Genomic DNA, 19,696 nt, shown 5'->3' with positions numbered 1-19,696 from the left:
TTTCAATAATCTGTCTTTCATAGTAGGGATATTTATCGTAGTGACTCTCATCTCCAATATGGAACAAAGTTTATGAACATTTGAAGTCAAATAGCATCAAACAAGTTTTCTAATTTTTGAACTGATGTTGTTACGTTCTGTCTCCATTTCACGTTTGTGTTTCAGAACCGAACAATTGCATCATGAAGTTTTGCGATATATTTATTTGTAACTGATGCAAGAGTTAATTGGTCATGTGGTAAACCATTGGTTGGGGGTTTGGAATTGTGACAATAGACTGGTTTGCATAACTTGGCAAGGGTTTCATGGAGGGAGACTTAGCTCTCATGTAGAAGGTTAGTTTCCCGATTTACTTCACTTGAGGAACTGATGAATGAAAGATCATACTTACAGTTTGGGATGAATGAAAGATCATACTTACAGTTTGGGATGAATGAAGGATCATACTTAAGTTTGGGAATCTTCTGTATAGCTACTCACTTTGTAGTCTCAAAATGTATGTACGTCATGCCTGAATATACAAGTATGTATTAGTTACTCAGTTTGTTGTCTCAAAATGTATGTACGTCATGCCTAAATATACAAGAATGTATAGCTATTCAGTTTGTTGTCTCAAAATGTATGTACTTCATGCCTAAATATACAAGAGAAGACGGCCAAACACACATGTTTTAGATATTTGGAGGATGTCATCTCATCACGCACATTTATTCATTGGATAATCCATCGGATTGCTACTAACAGGAGAGAGTTTCTAGTCAATGCTTGTTATTTGTTTACAGACATCTTAGGTAAGACCTCATCAAGTGGTAAATTTAGTCGAGTGTAAAAGAAGGCTAAGTGCCTAAACCAAAATCTTCTTGGTGTAAAACACATTCTTGAAGTGAAAAAAGCAACAATTTCATAAAGATGAGAAATCATTGCTATTAATTAGAATACAACATAGCACCAGAAGTCTTTGACCTTCAGAAATGAGCATTTACAGAAACATGAATATTCTTCAACTCTCTTACAAGCTTGGTTAACTTGTGTTCTATCGCTTAACTATTTAGTAGACATAAGGGAAAATGGCGAACCGGTTAGCCGGATAATTCTCAAACTTCCGGAGATACCACCGGTGAGTTTCTCCAGCCGCCAAAGTAAGATTCCCAACCTACAAAAAAAAGAGACATGAATACAGTTTCTCTGAATCCAAACAACCTTCAGAACAAAACGTTTCATTAGTGATTTTCTATAGGAAAGTTCACCGTACCACGAAACTAAAGAGTAACCAGATCGTAATATCTGTTCCTCCACTCGCAATCAGCAAGCCAGCGTATAAAACCTAAATTCCAGAGCATCATACCATTAACGAAGAGAAGGAAAGAAAGAAGAACATGAAGATATCTATCTATTAGGGAGGTATTGTATTACAATTTCTGCCAAGTAATGTGGACTAGAGACGATTTCAAACCAATCTCCATGCGGAATTATATACTCCTTCGCTTGGCTAGGATTTTCCCGGAGCGATCCCTGCATTTACATTTTTGTATCTTTAAGGATCTTAAACACATGCATTTACATTTTTGAATCATTAAAAATTCTTAAACACACACAAACAATGAGACAAAACTGTTAGAAAAACTAACGAGAATTGCGTGACATCGGCGTTGATGAAACCATCCCCAGAGAAAAATGACTCCACCAATAAGCTGGCACGACCCAAGCTTCATCAGAGGGCTTATAGATAACAACAAATCAAACTCAGGAGCTGCGGTATGGCTTTTTCCTTTAGCAATGAACTCTGCAACTTGATTTCCTGCAAATCTTGCTACCTCTGGAGCGATAATAGAGCAGAGTGACAAAGGCGCTGCTGTATAAAAACTAGAAAAACCCAAATTAAAGCCAATCAAAACTATAGACTACTTAGAATGTGAGGAGTTTTTGTTGAGAAACTTACAACCATCCAGCGAGATAACCAAGAATGTGAAGTCGAGCAGAAGGGCTATATTTGAACACATATATTGACTCTATAAGGCGTCTTAAAACTTGGATTTCCATTAGAAGAAGTAGAAACACTGCTCGCCACACTTTAAACCGATGCTCGACAGGAGTCAAATGTGATTTATGAAAGGAGAAAACATGTGAGCCTCCGGTTAAGTGGCTTGCAATGTCGGAAAACTGAAACTCCTCAGGCGACAAAGGCGCCATTTTGCAAGCATACATCCAAGTGGTAGCGAGCAGGAGAGTCGTCCACGCCACTCCGATAACGTAGAAGTGAGCGAAAAATTTCTGAGGAACTGTCCACTTCTGCATCAACAACAAGAAAGGAAACAAGCAATAGAAGGATTTAAGGGTCTGACAGAATCTGAAAAAGGAAAACTTGCAATAACTAGAAACAGAGCAGTTCTGAAACTAAAACTGAAACCTGAGATTCAAACTAAAAGTAAGCCTGCTTTTCACTTGGGAGACTAACAATTTCAGTTTACAAAATCGGATTTGAAGGTGGAGAAATTTACAAAACCGAAAACATCCGACTACAAAAACAAAAGTGTAATAAAATTCAAATCCTTTCCACAATCAGCAACCGAAAGAGAAGAGTTCTGAAACTAAAAGATTAAAATGCATGCTACTCACTAGGAGCCTTAAATATTCAATCGGATCAAAACATGATTAAGCAAATCTGATTTAAAGGTCGAGAAATTAGAATTTTAATTCCCTTTTCACATCCAGCAACGGAAACGCATGAAATCAAACTTCCATTATCACAGCTATTGAATAAATTCTCAATCTTTACCCTACAAAAAGTTACAAATTAATTTACAGTAGAACTAGAGAAGGAGGAAGATGTTACGAACCTGAGACGACGACGGCTGAAGAATCTTGCCTCTCCTGGCGAAACTCAAAACGAGTTCATGAAAAGATCTCAGCTTGGAAATGGGTATCGAAGCGATAACCATAGGAAGTATAGCACCGATCCAAGCGGCTCTAACCAACCAAACAATCCCTAATTCCATACTTTTTTTTCCTTTCCTTCTTCTTCTCTCCAGATAGTCAATGATCGTAAACCTCTGTAATTAAACAACTGGGGCGAAATCAACTTAAAAATCAAAACTTTCCATGTAGGAGATTGCTGGAAACGGAAGGCAGGAGGGGAAAATCGAATATGAAAGAAAGTAGAAATTAAAATCGATTGAAAAGAAATGAAATTTGCAACGGGCAAGTTAAGATCTCTTTCTTTCTGTTTTCTTCGAATTTCGTGCAGAGGGAAAACCTGTTGAGAAGTCACTTTGTTGGGTCCTTTAATTACATCGTGACTTCGCTTCGACCACAATCCACGTGGGAATCGATGTCAATGTGTTATGTGATCTCTCTCCAGTTCAAGTCAATGGATGTAATTAAATTAGGTTACTTACGTACAGTCTTGCAATTAATGGGTTGGTTTGATATTTTATTTTACTAGTGTCTATACTTTCAACAACTGTTCCTTAAATAATTTAAAAAGGTAAAACTCAACATAAAAATTATTGATTGTAGGAATAACATTTGAAAATTTGATGGTGTCAAATGTATGTAATCTACTTTTGATAGATCTATGTGGAATCAATTGCTTATGTAAGAAAAAACTGATTTTTGTAACGATAAGGAAACAATAGGATAGTGGTAATATAAGTGATATATATATTATAGCATTATAGTGATTTAAATAAATAATAAAAACAGACTAAATAAAAATGATTAATTATTTAAGAAAATAATAATTTAAACATTCAATACTGTAGAAATTCGATAAATTAATAATTTTTCATAATTCCGAGTTGGGCCAGTTTAAAATATGACATAATTCAATAAAATAATAAAATAATAACTTTAACAAAATTTCTAGTAAATATATGATCCCATTAATATCATAAATTAATAATTACCATATATAAAATCTGATTTAAATATATACATAAGATAATCTACTAAAATACGAGTATAATGATATTTTTTATTTATTTTAAATTAAAATTTTTTTGAAATTCATCTTAAGTTTTAGAATTTTTTTTAAAAAAATTATACAATCTTTTTTTAAATTAATAAAAAATAAAAAATATTTTTTTTGAAATCTATAAATTAATAACTTTATAAATTAATAAAATATCAAAATCTCAACATTATTAATTTATAAAGTTTTTACTGTATTATTATTATTAAAAAAAGTTGTTTGACAATAGAAAGTTACTTAAAAGTTCATATAGACATTATATCGAACACCTAATCTACAATATTATCTATGAAACCAAAAACTATCATACCTTTTCAAAATTTCTAATTCCATAGTGTATGTAGCTTTAGAATAAAAAGTTTTTGAATTAAATCACTAATCATGAAGTAAATCTAAATTCAAAAACTAATCCTCAAAAATCACAAAGGAGGAAACTTACCTTGAGTGAGAGACACCGAACACTGATAAGTGATAAAGCCGGTTATGGAGACGACGCCGACGGTGATGGAGACGATGCCGGTGACAAACAAAAACACCGGTGACAGATCGATGCGATGGAGATGATGTGAGAACAGAAGCAAAATGGTAAAGATATCTATTGTTTTTACTTAAATCAAGGGCATAAGTGTAATAAAGCCATCGCGCTTCTTTGTTTTCTTTGTTCCGTGCCTCTTACGCAACTTTATTTTTTCTATCATTTTCTAGCGTATTATATAGCATTAATTTTAAGTAAATATGTTTATGTCGAAAAAGATAAAATTTAAGTAAATTTGTATGATATATAGTTTCAACGTAGAGCACATTCATGAATCATGTACGTAAGCAAATATGCACTAAACAGCCTGTGCATATATGTTAACGCAGATAAAAGATCTCCAAATCCTAAACAAAAGGAATCTATGGATAATTTCCCACTTTATCATTATCACACACAGAGTACAGCTGCTTAATTTGTTGCTCATTACGGAAATCTTAACTAATACACGAATTTACATTCACTATATAATCAAACCATGTTAACACAATCAACATTCACAACTTACAAAAACAAAATAAACGACTTTTCTTATATTATATCTACAGAAGAAGAAAAACATTTTCATCTTTTCTTTTTAAATCATAGAGGGCAAAATAGCGGCAATGTTGGTGACTATGATGATAGTGATGGTGATGGGGAACATTCTGATTCAAACAGAGGCTCAGACAATTCCCTTTAAAGAAAATTATCCAGCTTGTCTTATAATGTGTAAATCTCAGTCAAAGTTTCCAAAGTATCTTTTGTGTCCATTCACGTGTACCAAAACATGTCTTCGACAATCTTCTCTACAATCTTTTTCTTCATACAAAATCGATAATTCTGAGTATTTTTGTAAACTCGGTTGTGCAACTCATCATTGTGTCTCCCTTTCCTCCCTCCAAAATCCGAGTAAGTTTTCATTTTCTTATATTCTTTTTGTTTCTTTTCTGAAATTCATTAGTTTCAAAATATTTTGAATTTCCACACAAAAAGTATTTGAAATGAGCATTTTAATATATTTCGATCCCTAACCTATTGCAATTTTTGTTGTTGGTGTTTAATGATCTATGGACAGATGTGGAGAGAGTCTCAGCCTGTGTGGATTCATGCTCAAATAAGTGTACCAAGGAAAACTAGAAGCGATTTTTTCTTCTACAAGAATCGATGTCTAAATAAAAAAGATATGAACCATTATTTTGTATCAATTCACATTTAAATCCAGCGATAACTATATTTTATCCATTATATTTTGTGTTACAAGAAAATTAAATTGATATAACCGGAACATAATAAGCTAAAATAATTAAGAGAATGTTTGACACTCACAATTGCTTTCATAAGTGACAAAAAAAATATATCATTTCATCCAGTGCTGATCCTAGCTAAAAGTGAAACAAGTATGTGTTTCCAATCCTCAATTATTTATAACTTCTTTTCGGTTGATTTTACCAAAGTATATCATAGCTCTATTGGTTTTAGACTAGATAGAGAGATGGTAGATTCAAATATCATGACTTGCACAACCATATATGTAAATTAGTTTTTTTTTTTGTTCTAGTCCTTAATTTTCCAGGGTCAGCGGTATACTATTTAATTTTATTTAACCAAAAGATAAAAAAATATATAATGAAAGAATAATTCATTACTATTTAATTTCAACAAATGTTTAAGTGTGGTCACGTATTTACTAAGTTATATAATAGACTGCAATCCGACTTATGATTTTTAATAAAATTATGAATTTTTTTACAAATTATATTAAATTTACTCCAAAAAGATTATGAAATTTTACTAATTATATTATATTTACTCCAAAAAGATCATATAATTTTATGTATTGGTTTTAGAATAAATGAAATTGTATGTCTTAAAACTATTTTAAACATTGAATTTATGGTTAAAAAAAATACAAATACAATATTCTTAAAATGCCATGATGACATATTATTATATCTAATGTTTTTCATAAGTTTTTTCATAAGGTTTGTCTTATATAATTACTTTCCTGGTCCGCTTGAACAGGAAGGGGTTACTGTGGAAGTATTTCCCATTAGAATGTTAGATGTTACTCGAGCTAAGAGCAGTGGCGGAGGCACAAAAATTTTTTACATGGGTCAAAATATTTATTATCTAAAAAAATTATATAAATTTCATTGAATAAAAAATTTCACCATTGATAAACATCTTATAGATGCATTTTATGCTCACTCATATTTTAAAATTATTTGATTATAGTTTCATTATTTTATCACAGTTTTATAATGATAGTTTCAAATACTTGTTTTTCAATAAAACAAATTAGACAATTGCTTAAAAACTCATCACTAATAATATTAAGCATAGTCGTATTCACAAATTTTATTTTTCGGCAAGGTCCCTTTCTAAATTATATCAGTTTTAAAAAAAAAATTTAAAATTTATCTAAGTAATTATTATTTTAAGATGAACTCTTATTCATAGTGCTTCCGCTTCTAAATTGAAGCACTTTACAATATGGGACAATTATAAACTTTGGCATGAATTTTTATTTTATAATTTTTGTGATCGTTATTGGATCAACATTCTCTAATATTTATTAAACTATCTTAAATTTTAAATTTTAGAAGGATCAATTCTTATTTTAGATTTGGATAATAGACCAATTAAAAAAACTCAACAACAATTTATTTATTTTTCAGGATTTCACCTGGGGCAGCTGACCCTCCTCAACTGAAGCTGGCTCCGCCACTGGCTAAGAGACGAGATGGGTTTGTGAGGATTCTTCAGCTAAGTTTGATTAGCTAAAAATAAAACGCGTCATTAAGCTTTGTAATATTCTCGGAAGTAAAATCTTTCTTCGTTCATTTGTTTATTGAGTTTTGACCATACGATCAAACATATTTTCTTTATATTTTTTAAACAAGGGAACCTTCATTAAACGTAAATTCTATGGTGTTGACAGAAACAATGGGCCGTTAATGACTGACTCATTGTATGGAGCGAACACTTTTTCCATCGCCTTATAGGGGGACGACTAAACCAGTTCAAAAGAGATTGATTTGTGACCATTCTTGTGGCAAATGTTTTTTTTTTTTTTTAATCACAAATCGAAAGTTTTAGGTTCTTATATAATGCTGCTAACTAAAATGTGTAAGTTATATTAATACGACCTAGTAATTTATGAAGTGAATTAATTATTTTACATTATTAATTCTTTAAATTTACATTTTATTACACCAAAAAAAAATCCCACTGTAATTATAATGTAATTTAACCAAAAACAGAGTTAAAAAGATGAAATAGTGTACTCCTAGGATACCAACCAAAATTAACATGCACGCATGAGACGGCGACGTTGTGAAGTCAATTATATATGTAAATGTGTAATATATATTAACACAGAGCTAATAAAATCATTGAAAATGAATCCAGATATCAAAATTAAGAGGAAATACGTATATCATTGCGCTTGCCGAGAAAATCATAACGATTCATTTCGGATTAATGGTTTTTCTTTTCAACTCTCACCTTGCCTAAACACACAATTATCTATTCACGTACGTAACTAGTTTTTGCTCTAAACAGATGATCCACGCGGTTATATGTTTGCTTTTCAACGAGAGGTTAATGAGTCTACTTTAATTTGTTTGAAAAAAATGAGCAGGCTAGTTAATGATTGAATAAATAAATTTTCAGATTTTTTTTGAACTTACGAACATGCCAGTTGTTGAAGACGTGCATATATATAGGTGTGCCCTGAATCCATTATGCATCATAAACACAACTTCTCTCTACTAATTCCTAATTACTAAAAAGTTACAACACCAAGTACTCTCTTAATTACTTTTTGTTGTTCTTCTTCTTTTCTTTTTCTCTCTCAAGATGGATCATAAATGGGTTTCGGAAGTATTATCCATGGCCACCATTGCGCCGAAGAATGTGGAAAAGGCCAATGAAGCTTACAGGTTTGCCATTGATTCAGGTTTGGCAGACACTAAGTTCCATTCCGAGACTAGAAATGTCCATTCACTTATGGCTAATGCCGTCAATAAGGCCGAGTTTGTTACAAAGAACATGCCAAAATGGACGACAAGAGAGAGCTTGCTATATGGCCCATATCTGACGACACCGCCACGCAAAGAGATTTCGAGATACGATAAGCTGGCGCGTGAAGCCCTTGAGGATTCAAAATTAGCGCTTAGTCAAACGGAATCGGCGGTTTCTGATGCAACAGCAAGGAAGAAAGAAAGGCAAAAGAAAAGAGAAAAGAAAAGGGGGAATCATCAAGCAGCTGGAAGAAAGCAAGGAAGTAACAAAACCAGGAGGGAAGGGAGCAATGCATGATTAATGAAGACGATTATTCATATACTATATCGTAATTAAGTTATTAAATCTATATATTTCTAAGAGAACTAATTAAGATAAGTTTATGTGTTAAGAGTTTCTAAAGTCGTTTCCTTCACTACTTAAAATTGGAAGGGGTTTAGCGTTGGTTTGATAAGCAACTAAACGTTTCTTACCATATCAATATATATGGAGAAAATTAATGTTTCTGAGTCTGTGTAATGGGTTCTATCTAAGGCCCTTTATTTAATAAAAAATTAGTGTTGTGTTTGACTATTTTCCATCGAATAGCTTGATTCCAACAAGGCTTAATTGCAGATTCCATTAAAGGATATTATTGATTTGTGAAGAATATTGGACGGTGAATTTCAAATCTGAGGAAGGATAAATTGAGTTAGGGTCACTTTCGATTGGATTTCAGTTTTTTTTTTCGGTCTTGAACATCCCTCTGAATTTCGAAAATGTTAAGGTGACAATTTTTTATTTTGTTCACTGATTTCAGGTGTTTAAGCTCATTGCTGCTATAGGGTTAGCTCTCATTGCTGCTATAAATGTTAAGGTGACAATTTGTATGATGGTAGTGGTAGTGATTCTAGTTATCAATCAAGGTTACCTCTCACTAGCTAAAAACTCCTAATTTTTGATAGGCTCTAAGTTAATTTCATATGCCCTTGTAAGTTCACCCAATATCTGATCTTTACCCTTGCAAATTAATATGATAATAACAAGTGTGACAAAATGGATGTGATCCATTTGGTACCCGATTTATATTGGCATTTCCCTTAAGGCATAATAATCTTCTTAGGACTCTAACACAGGAAAATATATTTTCTCTTGGCATGTTTAATCATATATGCTGTTTTTGGTATGTTCAATTATATGGTATGATCAAAATGGATGTGATCCAAGTGGTTGTGATAGTGAAGATAGACAGCATCAGGTGTGAATACATGTTTTTTTTTCCTTTTGTGAAAAGAAAACACAAAAACCTCTGGTTTTGAGTAAGTGGCCTATATAAAACTTTCATATCCTTATAAACTCACTTAACCACAGAATATTTGTAATAAACAGTTAATGGTTCCAAAGCCAGAGTGTCTTTACCAGTATCTGAGTGTTTCCTTGAGATTGGTGTATTGAGATGGTAAAGAATTCAACAACAAAATTGATCTTTAAAGATGTAATAGTTTTTATGTATTATGTTCTCATAGATACCAACCAAAATTAAACATGCGTATGAGACAGCGACCTAAATGTATAAATTATACTAATACGACCTAGTAATTTTTGATGAAGTTAATTAATTATTTTACATTATTAACTCTTTAGCAAAAGACTTTACATTTTCTTTAACCAAAACAAAATCTCACTGTAATTATATTGTAATTTAACCCCCCCCCCCCCAAAAAACAAAACAGAATTAAGAAGGGGAAATAGTGTACGTTTAGTTACTTTAGTATACCAACCAAAGTTAACATGCACAAATGAGACGGCGACGTTGTGAAGTCAATTATATATGTAAGTGTGTAATATATATTAACACAAAGCTAATAAATTATTGTAAATGAATCCAGATATCAAAATTAAGAGCAAAAACGTAAAGCATTGCGCTTGTAGAGAATATCACGACGATCCATTCGGATCAATGGTTTTTCTTTTCAACTTTCACATTGCCTCAAACACAATAATCTATTCACGTACGTAACTTGGTTTTTGCCCTAAACAGATGATCCACGCGGTTTTGCTTTTCAACGAGAGGTTAATGAGACTACTTTAACTTTCTTTAATTTGTTTGACAAAATGGGCAGGCTAGTTAATGATTGAATAAAAAAGTTTTCAGAAATTTGTTGAACTTGCGAACATGCAAGTTGTTGAAGACGTGTATATATATAGGTGTGCCTAAATCCATTATGCATCATAAAATAAATTCTCTCTACTAATTCCTATTTCTAAAATACTTACAACACCAAGTACTTTCTTAATTTCTTTTTGTTGTTCTTCTTCTTTTCTTTTTCTCTCTCAAGATGGATTCTACTAAGTTTTGGGAAATATTATCCATGGCCACCAATGTTCCGGAGAATGTGGAAAAGGCCAGTGAAGCTTACAACTTTGCCATTGATTCAGGTTTGGCAGACAATAAGTTCCACTCCACGACTAGAAATGTCCATTCACTTATGGAGAGAGCCATCATGAAGGCCAGCGAGGTTAGAGATAGCTTGGTACATCAGGAGACACCGGAAGCTATTTCGTTTTACGATAATATGGCGCGTGAAGCCCTTCAGGATTCAAAATCAGCGCTTCGTCAAATGGAAATGGCGGTTTCTCAAGCAACAGCAAGGAAGAATGATAGGGGAAAAGAAGCGGGGGAATCATCAAGCAGCTAGAAGAAGGCAAGGAAGTAACAAAACCAGGAGGGAGGGGAGTATTAATTAAGTTAAGGTTTATGCGTCAAGAGTTTCTAAAATCGTTTCCTTCACTACTTAAAATTGGAAGGGGTTTAGCGTTGGTTTGATTAACCGACTAAACTTTTTTTACCATATGAATATTTATGGATAAAAAAATAATGTTTCTGAGTCTGTGTAATGGGTTCTATCTAAGACCCTTTATTTAATCAAAAAATTAGTGTTGTGTTTGACTATTTTTCATCGAATAGTTTGATTCCAACAAGGATTAATAATAGACTCTGTTAAAGGATATGATGGATTTATAAAGAATATTAGACGGTGAATTTCAAATCTGAGGAAGGATAAATTGAGTTAGGGTCACTTCCAATTGGATTTCAGTTATTTTATTCTCGGTCTTGAACATCCCTCTGAATTTCGAAAATGTTAGAGTGACAATTTGTAGTTTGTTCAGTGATTTCAGGTGTTTAAGCTCATTGTTGCTATAGGGTGGTTAATGTTTATGAAGGTAGTGACTCTAGTTATCAATCAAGGTTACCTCTCACTAAAAAATCCTAATTTTTGATCGGCACTAGGTTGATTTTTTATGCCTTTGTAACTTCACCCAATATCTGATCTTTGTCCTTGCATATATGATAATAACAAGTGTGATCCATTTGGTACCCGATTTATATTGGTTCTTCCCTTAAGGCATAATAATCTTTTTAGGACTCTAACACATGAAAAGATAATTTCTTAGCATGTTTGATCATATGTGCTGGCTTTGGTAGGTTCAATAATATTTGGTAGGGTCAAAATAGATGTGATCCAAGTGGATCGATGTGATTGTGAAGATAGACAGCATCAGGTATATATATATATATATATACATATTTTTTTTTCTTTTAAAGAAAGAAGACACAAAAACTTTGGTTTTGACTAATTGGCCTATATAAAACTCTCATATTCTTATAAACTCAGTTAACCACGGAATATTTTTAATAAACAGTTCATGGTTCCAAAGACAGAGTGTCTTTACCAGTATTTGAGTGTTTCCTTGAGATTGTTGTATAGAGATGGTAAAGAACTCAACAACAAAATCGCTTGAAACCTCTTCTGAAACAAATATACATTCACACTTCCAACGCTAGAGCCCATTTTCAAGAATTCATCTGTATTTGGTTCAATCGACTTAGATCCCACCATTTTAAGGTATAAAACTTGTGATCCAGATTGAATTATATTGGGAAGAAAATAGAGTTATACAACCCTTCCATCGCAAACCAAATAGACAAAGCTGAATTTTCTTCTCACCACAGTAGTTAACAAATTCTGCACGGAATACAGATCGCCCACTAATAAAAACTAAATTTAATCTATATATAACTTTCAGCAAATAAGCTTATCTATATATATATATATAAAGAACAACTGTCAGCAAATCAATAAAATCCAAAAGGTTTAACAACGACACTAAATCAATGTGAATTTTATTTGACCCAACCAACAATTACAAAAACAACTTGAGTCAAAGATAGTTTAAATTTGTTCGTACTTGCATGAATTTTTTCAGGAGTCATGAATACAAATGATGAAATTAGAGCCGATCCTAAAATTTAAAAAGGTAGCAGCAAAAAAGTTGTGCACTATTTGTGAACATAAGATTTGGATCGTTCATTTCCATGAGTGTTTTTCCTTTCCAATTAGTCGTTTTCTCTTTGTAATTTTTTTTGGGTTCTTTAGAGTATCTCCAATGTAAATTTCCATTTTTTACTCCAAAATGGAGTAACTCTAAAATGGAGTTGTGTTTTGCTCCAATGTATGACTCCATTTTTTACTCCAAAAAAGAATATTCTTAATAGATTCTATTTTTCTTTTACTTTTAATAACCTATAACTTTTAGAAGTTACAAAATAACCCATTTATTTTTATTTTATCTAAAATATTTATAATTTACGAATTTAATAAAATTAAAATATTTATTAAATTAAAAAATTACATAAAATCATAAAAACATAAGAAATTTTATTAAATAAAAAAAATACATAATATCATAATACTTAGGAAATTTAAACATCACAATTACTAAATTTTTCCCACAAATGATTAATTAATGCATTCCGAAGTGAAAAATGAGATTTTTTATCTTTGATTTCTCTAAATCGACCGAGAAACTCTTGGAACCCGATATTGTCATCATCAACTTAATTATTGAACCGATAGTTATATATATATATACATACATAAAGACCATTTTTTAATTATATATATATATATATATATATATATATATATATATAAAAGTCAAAGTAATATGTGTCATACAAATATTAAGTGTATATCTAGAGAAAATACATATAGCCATATATAATATCGAAAATAATGTTGTGTTGATAAAAAGTATAAAATTATAATGATTTAATATATTAAGGATCAGATTGTAAATAAAAAAAAGTATAACTGCAAAATAGAGTAGAATAAAGGTTTACTCCAAACATGGAGTAATCTCTATTTTTTCTCTATTTTGCAGTCAAAAATGGAATAGGGTTTGAATGAAATTTACTCCAAAATGGAGTTTACAGCAAAAAATGGAGCAGGATTGGAGATGCTCTTAGAAAAGAAACTCTGAGCAAATTATTAAACATCGAAAACCATTTTGTCTTCTTGAAAATGCAACAATTCTTATTGTTTAGTTTTCATTATTGATATATTGGTAGAGAATGATGTACGAAACTTTAGAATGGTTTTAATTATTTTTCAAAAAATACATACCAAACTTTAGATCATCCATTGATTTTTAGATCAATGATTTTTTTTTTTTTAATTTAGGTTATGCTTTAATTTGGTAGGTGTTTGAAAAATAAATAAAACCATAAAGTATAAGCACCAATTAAGAAAATTTGATCATGTATCTAAACTGGATCTTATAATAAATTTATGTTTAGTGAAATTTATATCTAAAAAATAAAAATTAATATCATATGTTGTGAAATTATGTTGTTTGTTGTCGTATGATTTTCAGAAAGATTATGAAAGATCTTATTACTTAAAATATGAGTTTGAAACTTTATTTGCAAAGAAGGAGAGAGCTCATCAAAATTTTATTTGCAAAGAAGGAGAGTGAGCTCAAGGTAAAGTAGATTCACTCGAAAGCCCCATGTTTCTTGCGTGTTTGGACATATCTAGTTCATATATGAATATATATACCTAATATATAGGTTTGAGTCTTCAAGTCTTAGTGTTTTAAAACAATATCTCTGAATAGGTTTACATAAAATAAATATATAAAAAGAAAGCAAAATTGACTTTGCGTTTTTCTCATTCACTTATCATAATTACATACGGTATATAGTGCTTTTGATTAAAAATGACTATCGCTAAAAAAAAAATAAGCTTGGTAGTTCCACTTTAAAAAGAGAATCGCCGGAACTTATCCCGGAGAGAGGCTCGTCCGGTAATCCAAACACGTCCTCAGCCTATCAATCACATCGTTAAACCCATCCGTTAAGAGCTAATCATACTTTGAAGCATTTCAATGTCATCGAACAATCCATCACTGACATATCATGCTTGAACACTTGCATATTCAAAAGGATGATTAAAATCCAGTTTAAGTTTCGCAAAATTAGCACAACAAAAAGACTGAAAACGTTACAACTTACAAGAACAAATATCCAGTTCTAGAGAAATTTCAATGTCCAAGCAATCTCTATGTTAAAGAGGAGAAAACGAACCCTACTCATAAAATTTCCAACTCATAGAATTTCCAGCACAACATCCGATAAACCTCAATCTACGGAACATTATGGCCAATAAGTGAAAGATTCATTCCATCAATTAAACTCAAGAACCGAAAATAAAAACATAAGTTTAAAGAACAAAATCTTTCGAGATTCAAACAAAAACATCCTCAACAAAATGCAAACATAAAAGACTTTCTAACGTGAGTATAGGATCCTTGCAGGTCTCTTTTGGCTATCGAACCCAACCTGCTTCGATATTGTCAAAGCTTCCAACAAGACCATCATCAATGAAATCTCCTCCTCCTCGTTTCACCTTAACCTCTGCAGGCTTCACAGGATAATCACCCGTGAAGCACGCATAGCAAAAGCTCTTAGAGTCTTCTCCTAAGTGTTTCTTCAAGGTATCAAACGACAGAAACGCAAGCGAGTCGCTCCCTATAAAATCTCTAATCTCCTCAACACTTAGCCTGTTGGATATCAACTCCTCAGAGCTAGGCGTATCCACTCCATAGTAACAAGAAGCTACAATAGGAGGACTAGCGATCCTCATATGAACCTCTTTAGCACCAGCTTCTCTCAATAACCTCACAATCTTAGAAGACGTCGTGCCTCTCACGATCGAATCATCAACCACAACAACTCTCTTCCCTTCCAAAACACCACGAACAGGAGATAGCTTCAGCTTCACTCCAAAATCTCTAATCTTCTGTGACGGCTCGATGAATGTCCTCCCAACATAATGAGACCTAATCAGTCCCTGTTGAAACGCAACACCAGACTTAGCAGCGTAACCAAGAGCAGCCACAACACCAGAGTCAGGCACAGCAATCACAACGTCGCAATCAACAGGCGACTCTGCAGCCAAAATCTCCCCAAAGACATGCCTAGATTCGTACACGGAACGACCAAACACAATCGAGTTCGGTAACGAGAAGTAAATGTGTTCGAAAATGCATTGCTTTGACTCACCAGAAGGCATCAAACACTGAGACTTGACACCGTCTTTATCCACAACTAAAACCTCACCAGGATAAACCTCTCTTTCGTAAGTCGCTTCAATCAAATCAAGAGCACAAGTCTCGGAAGCGAACACAACAGCTCCGTTGCTTCTCCTACCCATCACTAAAGGTCTAAACCCAAACGGGTCACGAACAGCGACAAGCTTATCCTCAGTAACAAACACCATCGAGTAAGCACCTTGAAGCTTCTCACAAGCATCGATGATCCTCATGAAAAAGGGTCTAGCTTTAGAGATCGCAATCAAATGAAGCACAACCTCAGTATCAGAGGTGGTATTGAAAATCGAACCGTTCTCTTCAAGCATAGCTCTCAATTGCTTGTAATTCACCAGATTGCCATTGTGTGCAACGCCGATTGACCCGAATCTGTACCCGGCGACGAAAGGCTGGACATTTTTGAGCATGGAGGATCCGGCGGTGGAGTAACGGACATGACCGATGGCGAATTCGCCGGGTAATTGGTCGAGTTTGGACTCGTTGAAAACCTCGGAGACTAACCCAACACCTGTTATGGTCTGAAGAACTTTTTCGTCGCTAACTGTTACAATACCTGCACCTTCTTGACCACGATGTTGAAGCGCGTGGAGAGCTAAGTAACAGAGACGGGAAGCTTCCGGGTCGCCGTAGATTCCGACGACGCCGCACTCCTCACGAGGCTTTTCGTCTTCGTCGTTGTAATCGAAAGAGGGAAGATAATGGTCTTCGGTTCTTGAGAGCGAGGAGTCAGAAGAGAAATACTGGGAGACTCCATGGACGAGTAAAGGAGGTGAGGAGAGAGCTAGAGGGGAAGGTTTAAGGAAGGGTTTTGGGAGGATAGAGAGAAGTTTATTGGTACAAGGGTTGTTTGGTTTAGGGATGAGTGAGAGGGAAGAGGAGAAGCTGGTTGTGGTGGTGGCCGCCATGGAAGCGAAGCAGACAAAATCTTGGGATTTCGTAGGTTATATTTTGGTTTTGGTCTTATTTGGGGCTAAACTGTGTTGTGTGATTGTGAAAGGGAATACATAGCCGAGTGGCGAAGGGTTTTGACTTTTTACTCTGTATTTCGCCACCTGCCGAATCTTTTCTTTCTTTTAGGGGTTTATAAAAAAAAAAATTGAAATTTAAAATAAAAAAAATAATGTGTAGCATTTGGGTCTGGACATTCTGATACTCTGGTTGGGTTCGGGTTGGATACTTCGGGCTAAAAAGTTTAGGCATCGATCGAGAGTATTTTTGAAATTCAGAACAAATTCGGTTTGGTACCCTCTGGATTCGGATCGATTCGGGTATTTGATTGAAGAACGGAAAAAAAAATTCGTATACTGTTCGCTTTGTATTCCTCCAAAAGTATCCAAAATAACAAAAGAAAATTCTAAAAAAATTATCGTTGTATCAAATATATACCTAAAATATCTAAAATATCTAAAAATAACTAAATTTTTTGGATTTATCATATATATCATATATATTATAATTAAAGTAAAAATTTTGAGTTAAAACTCTCTCATTCAATCTTAGGATGATATATATGATAAATCCAAAGAATTTATAAATCATTTTTTGATTTTTTTCTGTTGTTCTTTTCGTTTTTCAGTACAATTATATGTTGTTGTTTTGTGTTATCAGTTGTTTAATTAAAGTAAAAAATTTGAGTTAAAACTCTCTCATTCAATCTTAGGGTGATATATATGATAAATCCAAAGAATTTATAAATTATTTTTTGATTTTTTTCTGTTGTTCTTTTCGTTTTTCAGTACAATTATATGTTGTTGTTTTGTGTTGTCAGTTGTTCTTCCTTACTAATTAATCGTATAATGTTTATTTTATTTTTTTGCATTGTCCATGTAGATAGGTTACCGCTCTGGATATTTTACCGGTGTGTATATATATATATATAGTTACTGCTATATCGAAGTATCAATTTCTTGTTTATCAAGTTAGTATGCTTTGCGATTGTTAGCTTTTGTATTTGTCACTTTGCATTATTTCCGATTGTTATCATCTCTTTTTTAATTTTTTTTTTATCATGTTATATGTTTTTCGATTGCACGAGATACCAGTTTTATATGTGTTTTGTTTGTTGAATTATTGGGGGAAAATACCTGTTTTTCTCTTTTTTTATTTACTTTTTCATAAATTTTAATTTCTTAACTTTTTTTGATATTGGTTTGTGTTTATGTGGCGGTGTCTTTAAGATGGGTCGTCTGGATCGTTTCTCACATGGGATTTACTCATTTTCCGACAAAGTGTCTTTTTTTATGCTTTGGTGACTTTGGAAAACTGGTGAAAAACTACAAATTCTGTTTTGGTCTCTGTCCAATTGAGTTTCTATTAAAAGGAAGAATAAAGCTGCCTATGAGTTTAAATTCTGGTCAATCCCTACAAATTGTGTTTTTTTCTTTTTTTTTTAATTTATCTATTTATGTTCAATCACATCAATATTTTTACTTAACTTGGTTAAAACCATGTCAATATATCATAAATCGTCTTTATTGTCTAATGAACATGTTTTAAGTCTTTTGTTTTTTTTTGTTTTAAATATAGCTTTCTGAATTCAGTTTATTTTTGGGATAATGTAAGAGAGGCCAAATACTCTAGCAGGGTGCAGACGAAAAAAATTCAGGTTCTTAAGTTCTTCAAACCAGAAACGTCTTTATTGATGTATATATTTCCGTTCCCAAGATATTTGATCTTACACTGACCTGTTCATTGATTTGCTAGGTGAAACGAGGTGAGACAGTCAAGAGATGCAAAGCTAGATCTGTGAGGCACCAAAGAACATCTGAACGTGCAGTATGTACACCATCTGTCATTTTTTCTGCTAAAACATATTTGTATAATGTCATCATTCCAACAAAGAAACTACATGATCTCAACGCCCAAAAAAGAGCAGGCAGAGAGAAATGCACTCCTCATATACAAATATCATTATCATTAGATCATTCTCATAAATATTATCACCGGTTGCACTAATTCTTTTGCTCCTCTAATAGAAATTGCAGAGGCTCACGGGTTCTCTTGATGCTGATGTAAAATGTTGGTCGAGTGGAATTGTAAGCAGCTTGCGGGGATTTCTCATAACAATCCAACATGTAAATGTTTTCCCCTTTTGTTCCACAGCTTTGAACTCTTTCATAAATCTGAGTATCAGACTTTTAAAGATTATGCATATATGTCTTGAGTAAAGTAAACAATATATATCTTTAGTTTGTTCACCTACACTTTGAATATTAATTTTTATTATATAATTTAATAACAAGATGAAGACGATTAGAAGAATACAAATTCTGAACGATGAAGAATGAAAAATAGAGAATGAGAGGGAAGAAAAAAATTAAGAAAACCGAAAAAGAAAACAGAAAAGGGAAAAAGGGAAAAACGAAGTAGAAAAAGAAGAGAAAAATGATAAATCGAAACATATAGAAGAACATAAAGTTGACTAAGACGTAAAAAAATGAGAAAAAAATGAACAAAAAGTCCTAGACCATAAACAATAAGATAAAGATGGGTAACAAAAAATAGTGAAGAAGAAAAATGATAAGGAGATGAAGAACTCAAAGTTGAAGAAGAAAACTAAAATAAAAAGAAGTACAAAAACGCTAGATGAAGAAAATAAAGTATAAAAAGAAGAAAACCTGAAGATGCGAATAGACAAACAGAAATTAGAAGAAAATTTTTTTGGATAAGACAAAAATGACCAAGAAGAAGTAAGAAGCAGAAGATAAAAACGGCTAATAAAACCAAAAGAAAAAGGCTCCCCTCATGTG

General features: G+C 32.6%; 3 protein-coding genes across 3 annotated transcripts; 1 reads left to right on the top strand and 2 right to left on the bottom strand.

Moving 5' to 3' along the window:
* Window positions 1-902: 902 nt before the first annotated feature.
* Window positions 903-4,540, bottom strand: LOC18025819 (polyprenol reductase 2). The gene is made up of 7 exons (XM_006409362.2): window positions 4,410-4,540; window positions 2,838-3,050; window positions 1,940-2,289; window positions 1,629-1,863; window positions 1,414-1,512; window positions 1,253-1,324; window positions 903-1,153 (listed from the first exon to the last, which is right to left on the bottom strand). The coding sequence occupies exons 2-7, from the start codon at window positions 2,994-2,996 to the stop codon at window positions 1,049-1,051; spliced, it is 1,020 nt and encodes a 339-aa protein (XP_006409425.1). The 5' UTR covers window positions 2,997-3,050; window positions 4,410-4,540; the 3' UTR covers window positions 903-1,048.
* Window positions 4,541-5,095: 555 nt separating this feature from the next.
* Window positions 5,096-5,624, top strand: LOC18025818 (thionin-like protein 2). The gene is made up of 2 exons (XM_006409361.2): window positions 5,096-5,396; window positions 5,563-5,624. Exons 1-2 carry the CDS (start codon window positions 5,111-5,113, stop codon window positions 5,622-5,624), a joined length of 348 nt encoding a protein of 115 aa, XP_006409424.1. The 5' UTR covers window positions 5,096-5,110.
* Window positions 5,625-15,001: 9,377 nt separating this feature from the next.
* On the bottom strand, window positions 15,002-16,893 carry LOC18025817 (amidophosphoribosyltransferase 1, chloroplastic). Its single transcript, XM_006409360.2, has one exon. The coding sequence runs from the start codon at window positions 16,850-16,852 to the stop codon at window positions 15,164-15,166; it is 1,689 nt and encodes a 562-aa protein (XP_006409423.1). The 5' UTR covers window positions 16,853-16,893; the 3' UTR covers window positions 15,002-15,163.
* Window positions 16,894-19,696: the final 2,803 nt, after the last annotated feature.

The sequence above is a fragment of the Eutrema salsugineum genome, unplaced genomic scaffold (genome assembly GCF_000478725.1).
Source record: "Eutrema salsugineum unplaced genomic scaffold, Eutsalg1_0 scaffold_11, whole genome shotgun sequence".
NCBI classification, from domain to species: domain Eukaryota; kingdom Viridiplantae; phylum Streptophyta; class Magnoliopsida; order Brassicales; family Brassicaceae; genus Eutrema; species Eutrema salsugineum.
This window is presented reverse-complemented; position numbering and strand designations above follow the sequence as displayed.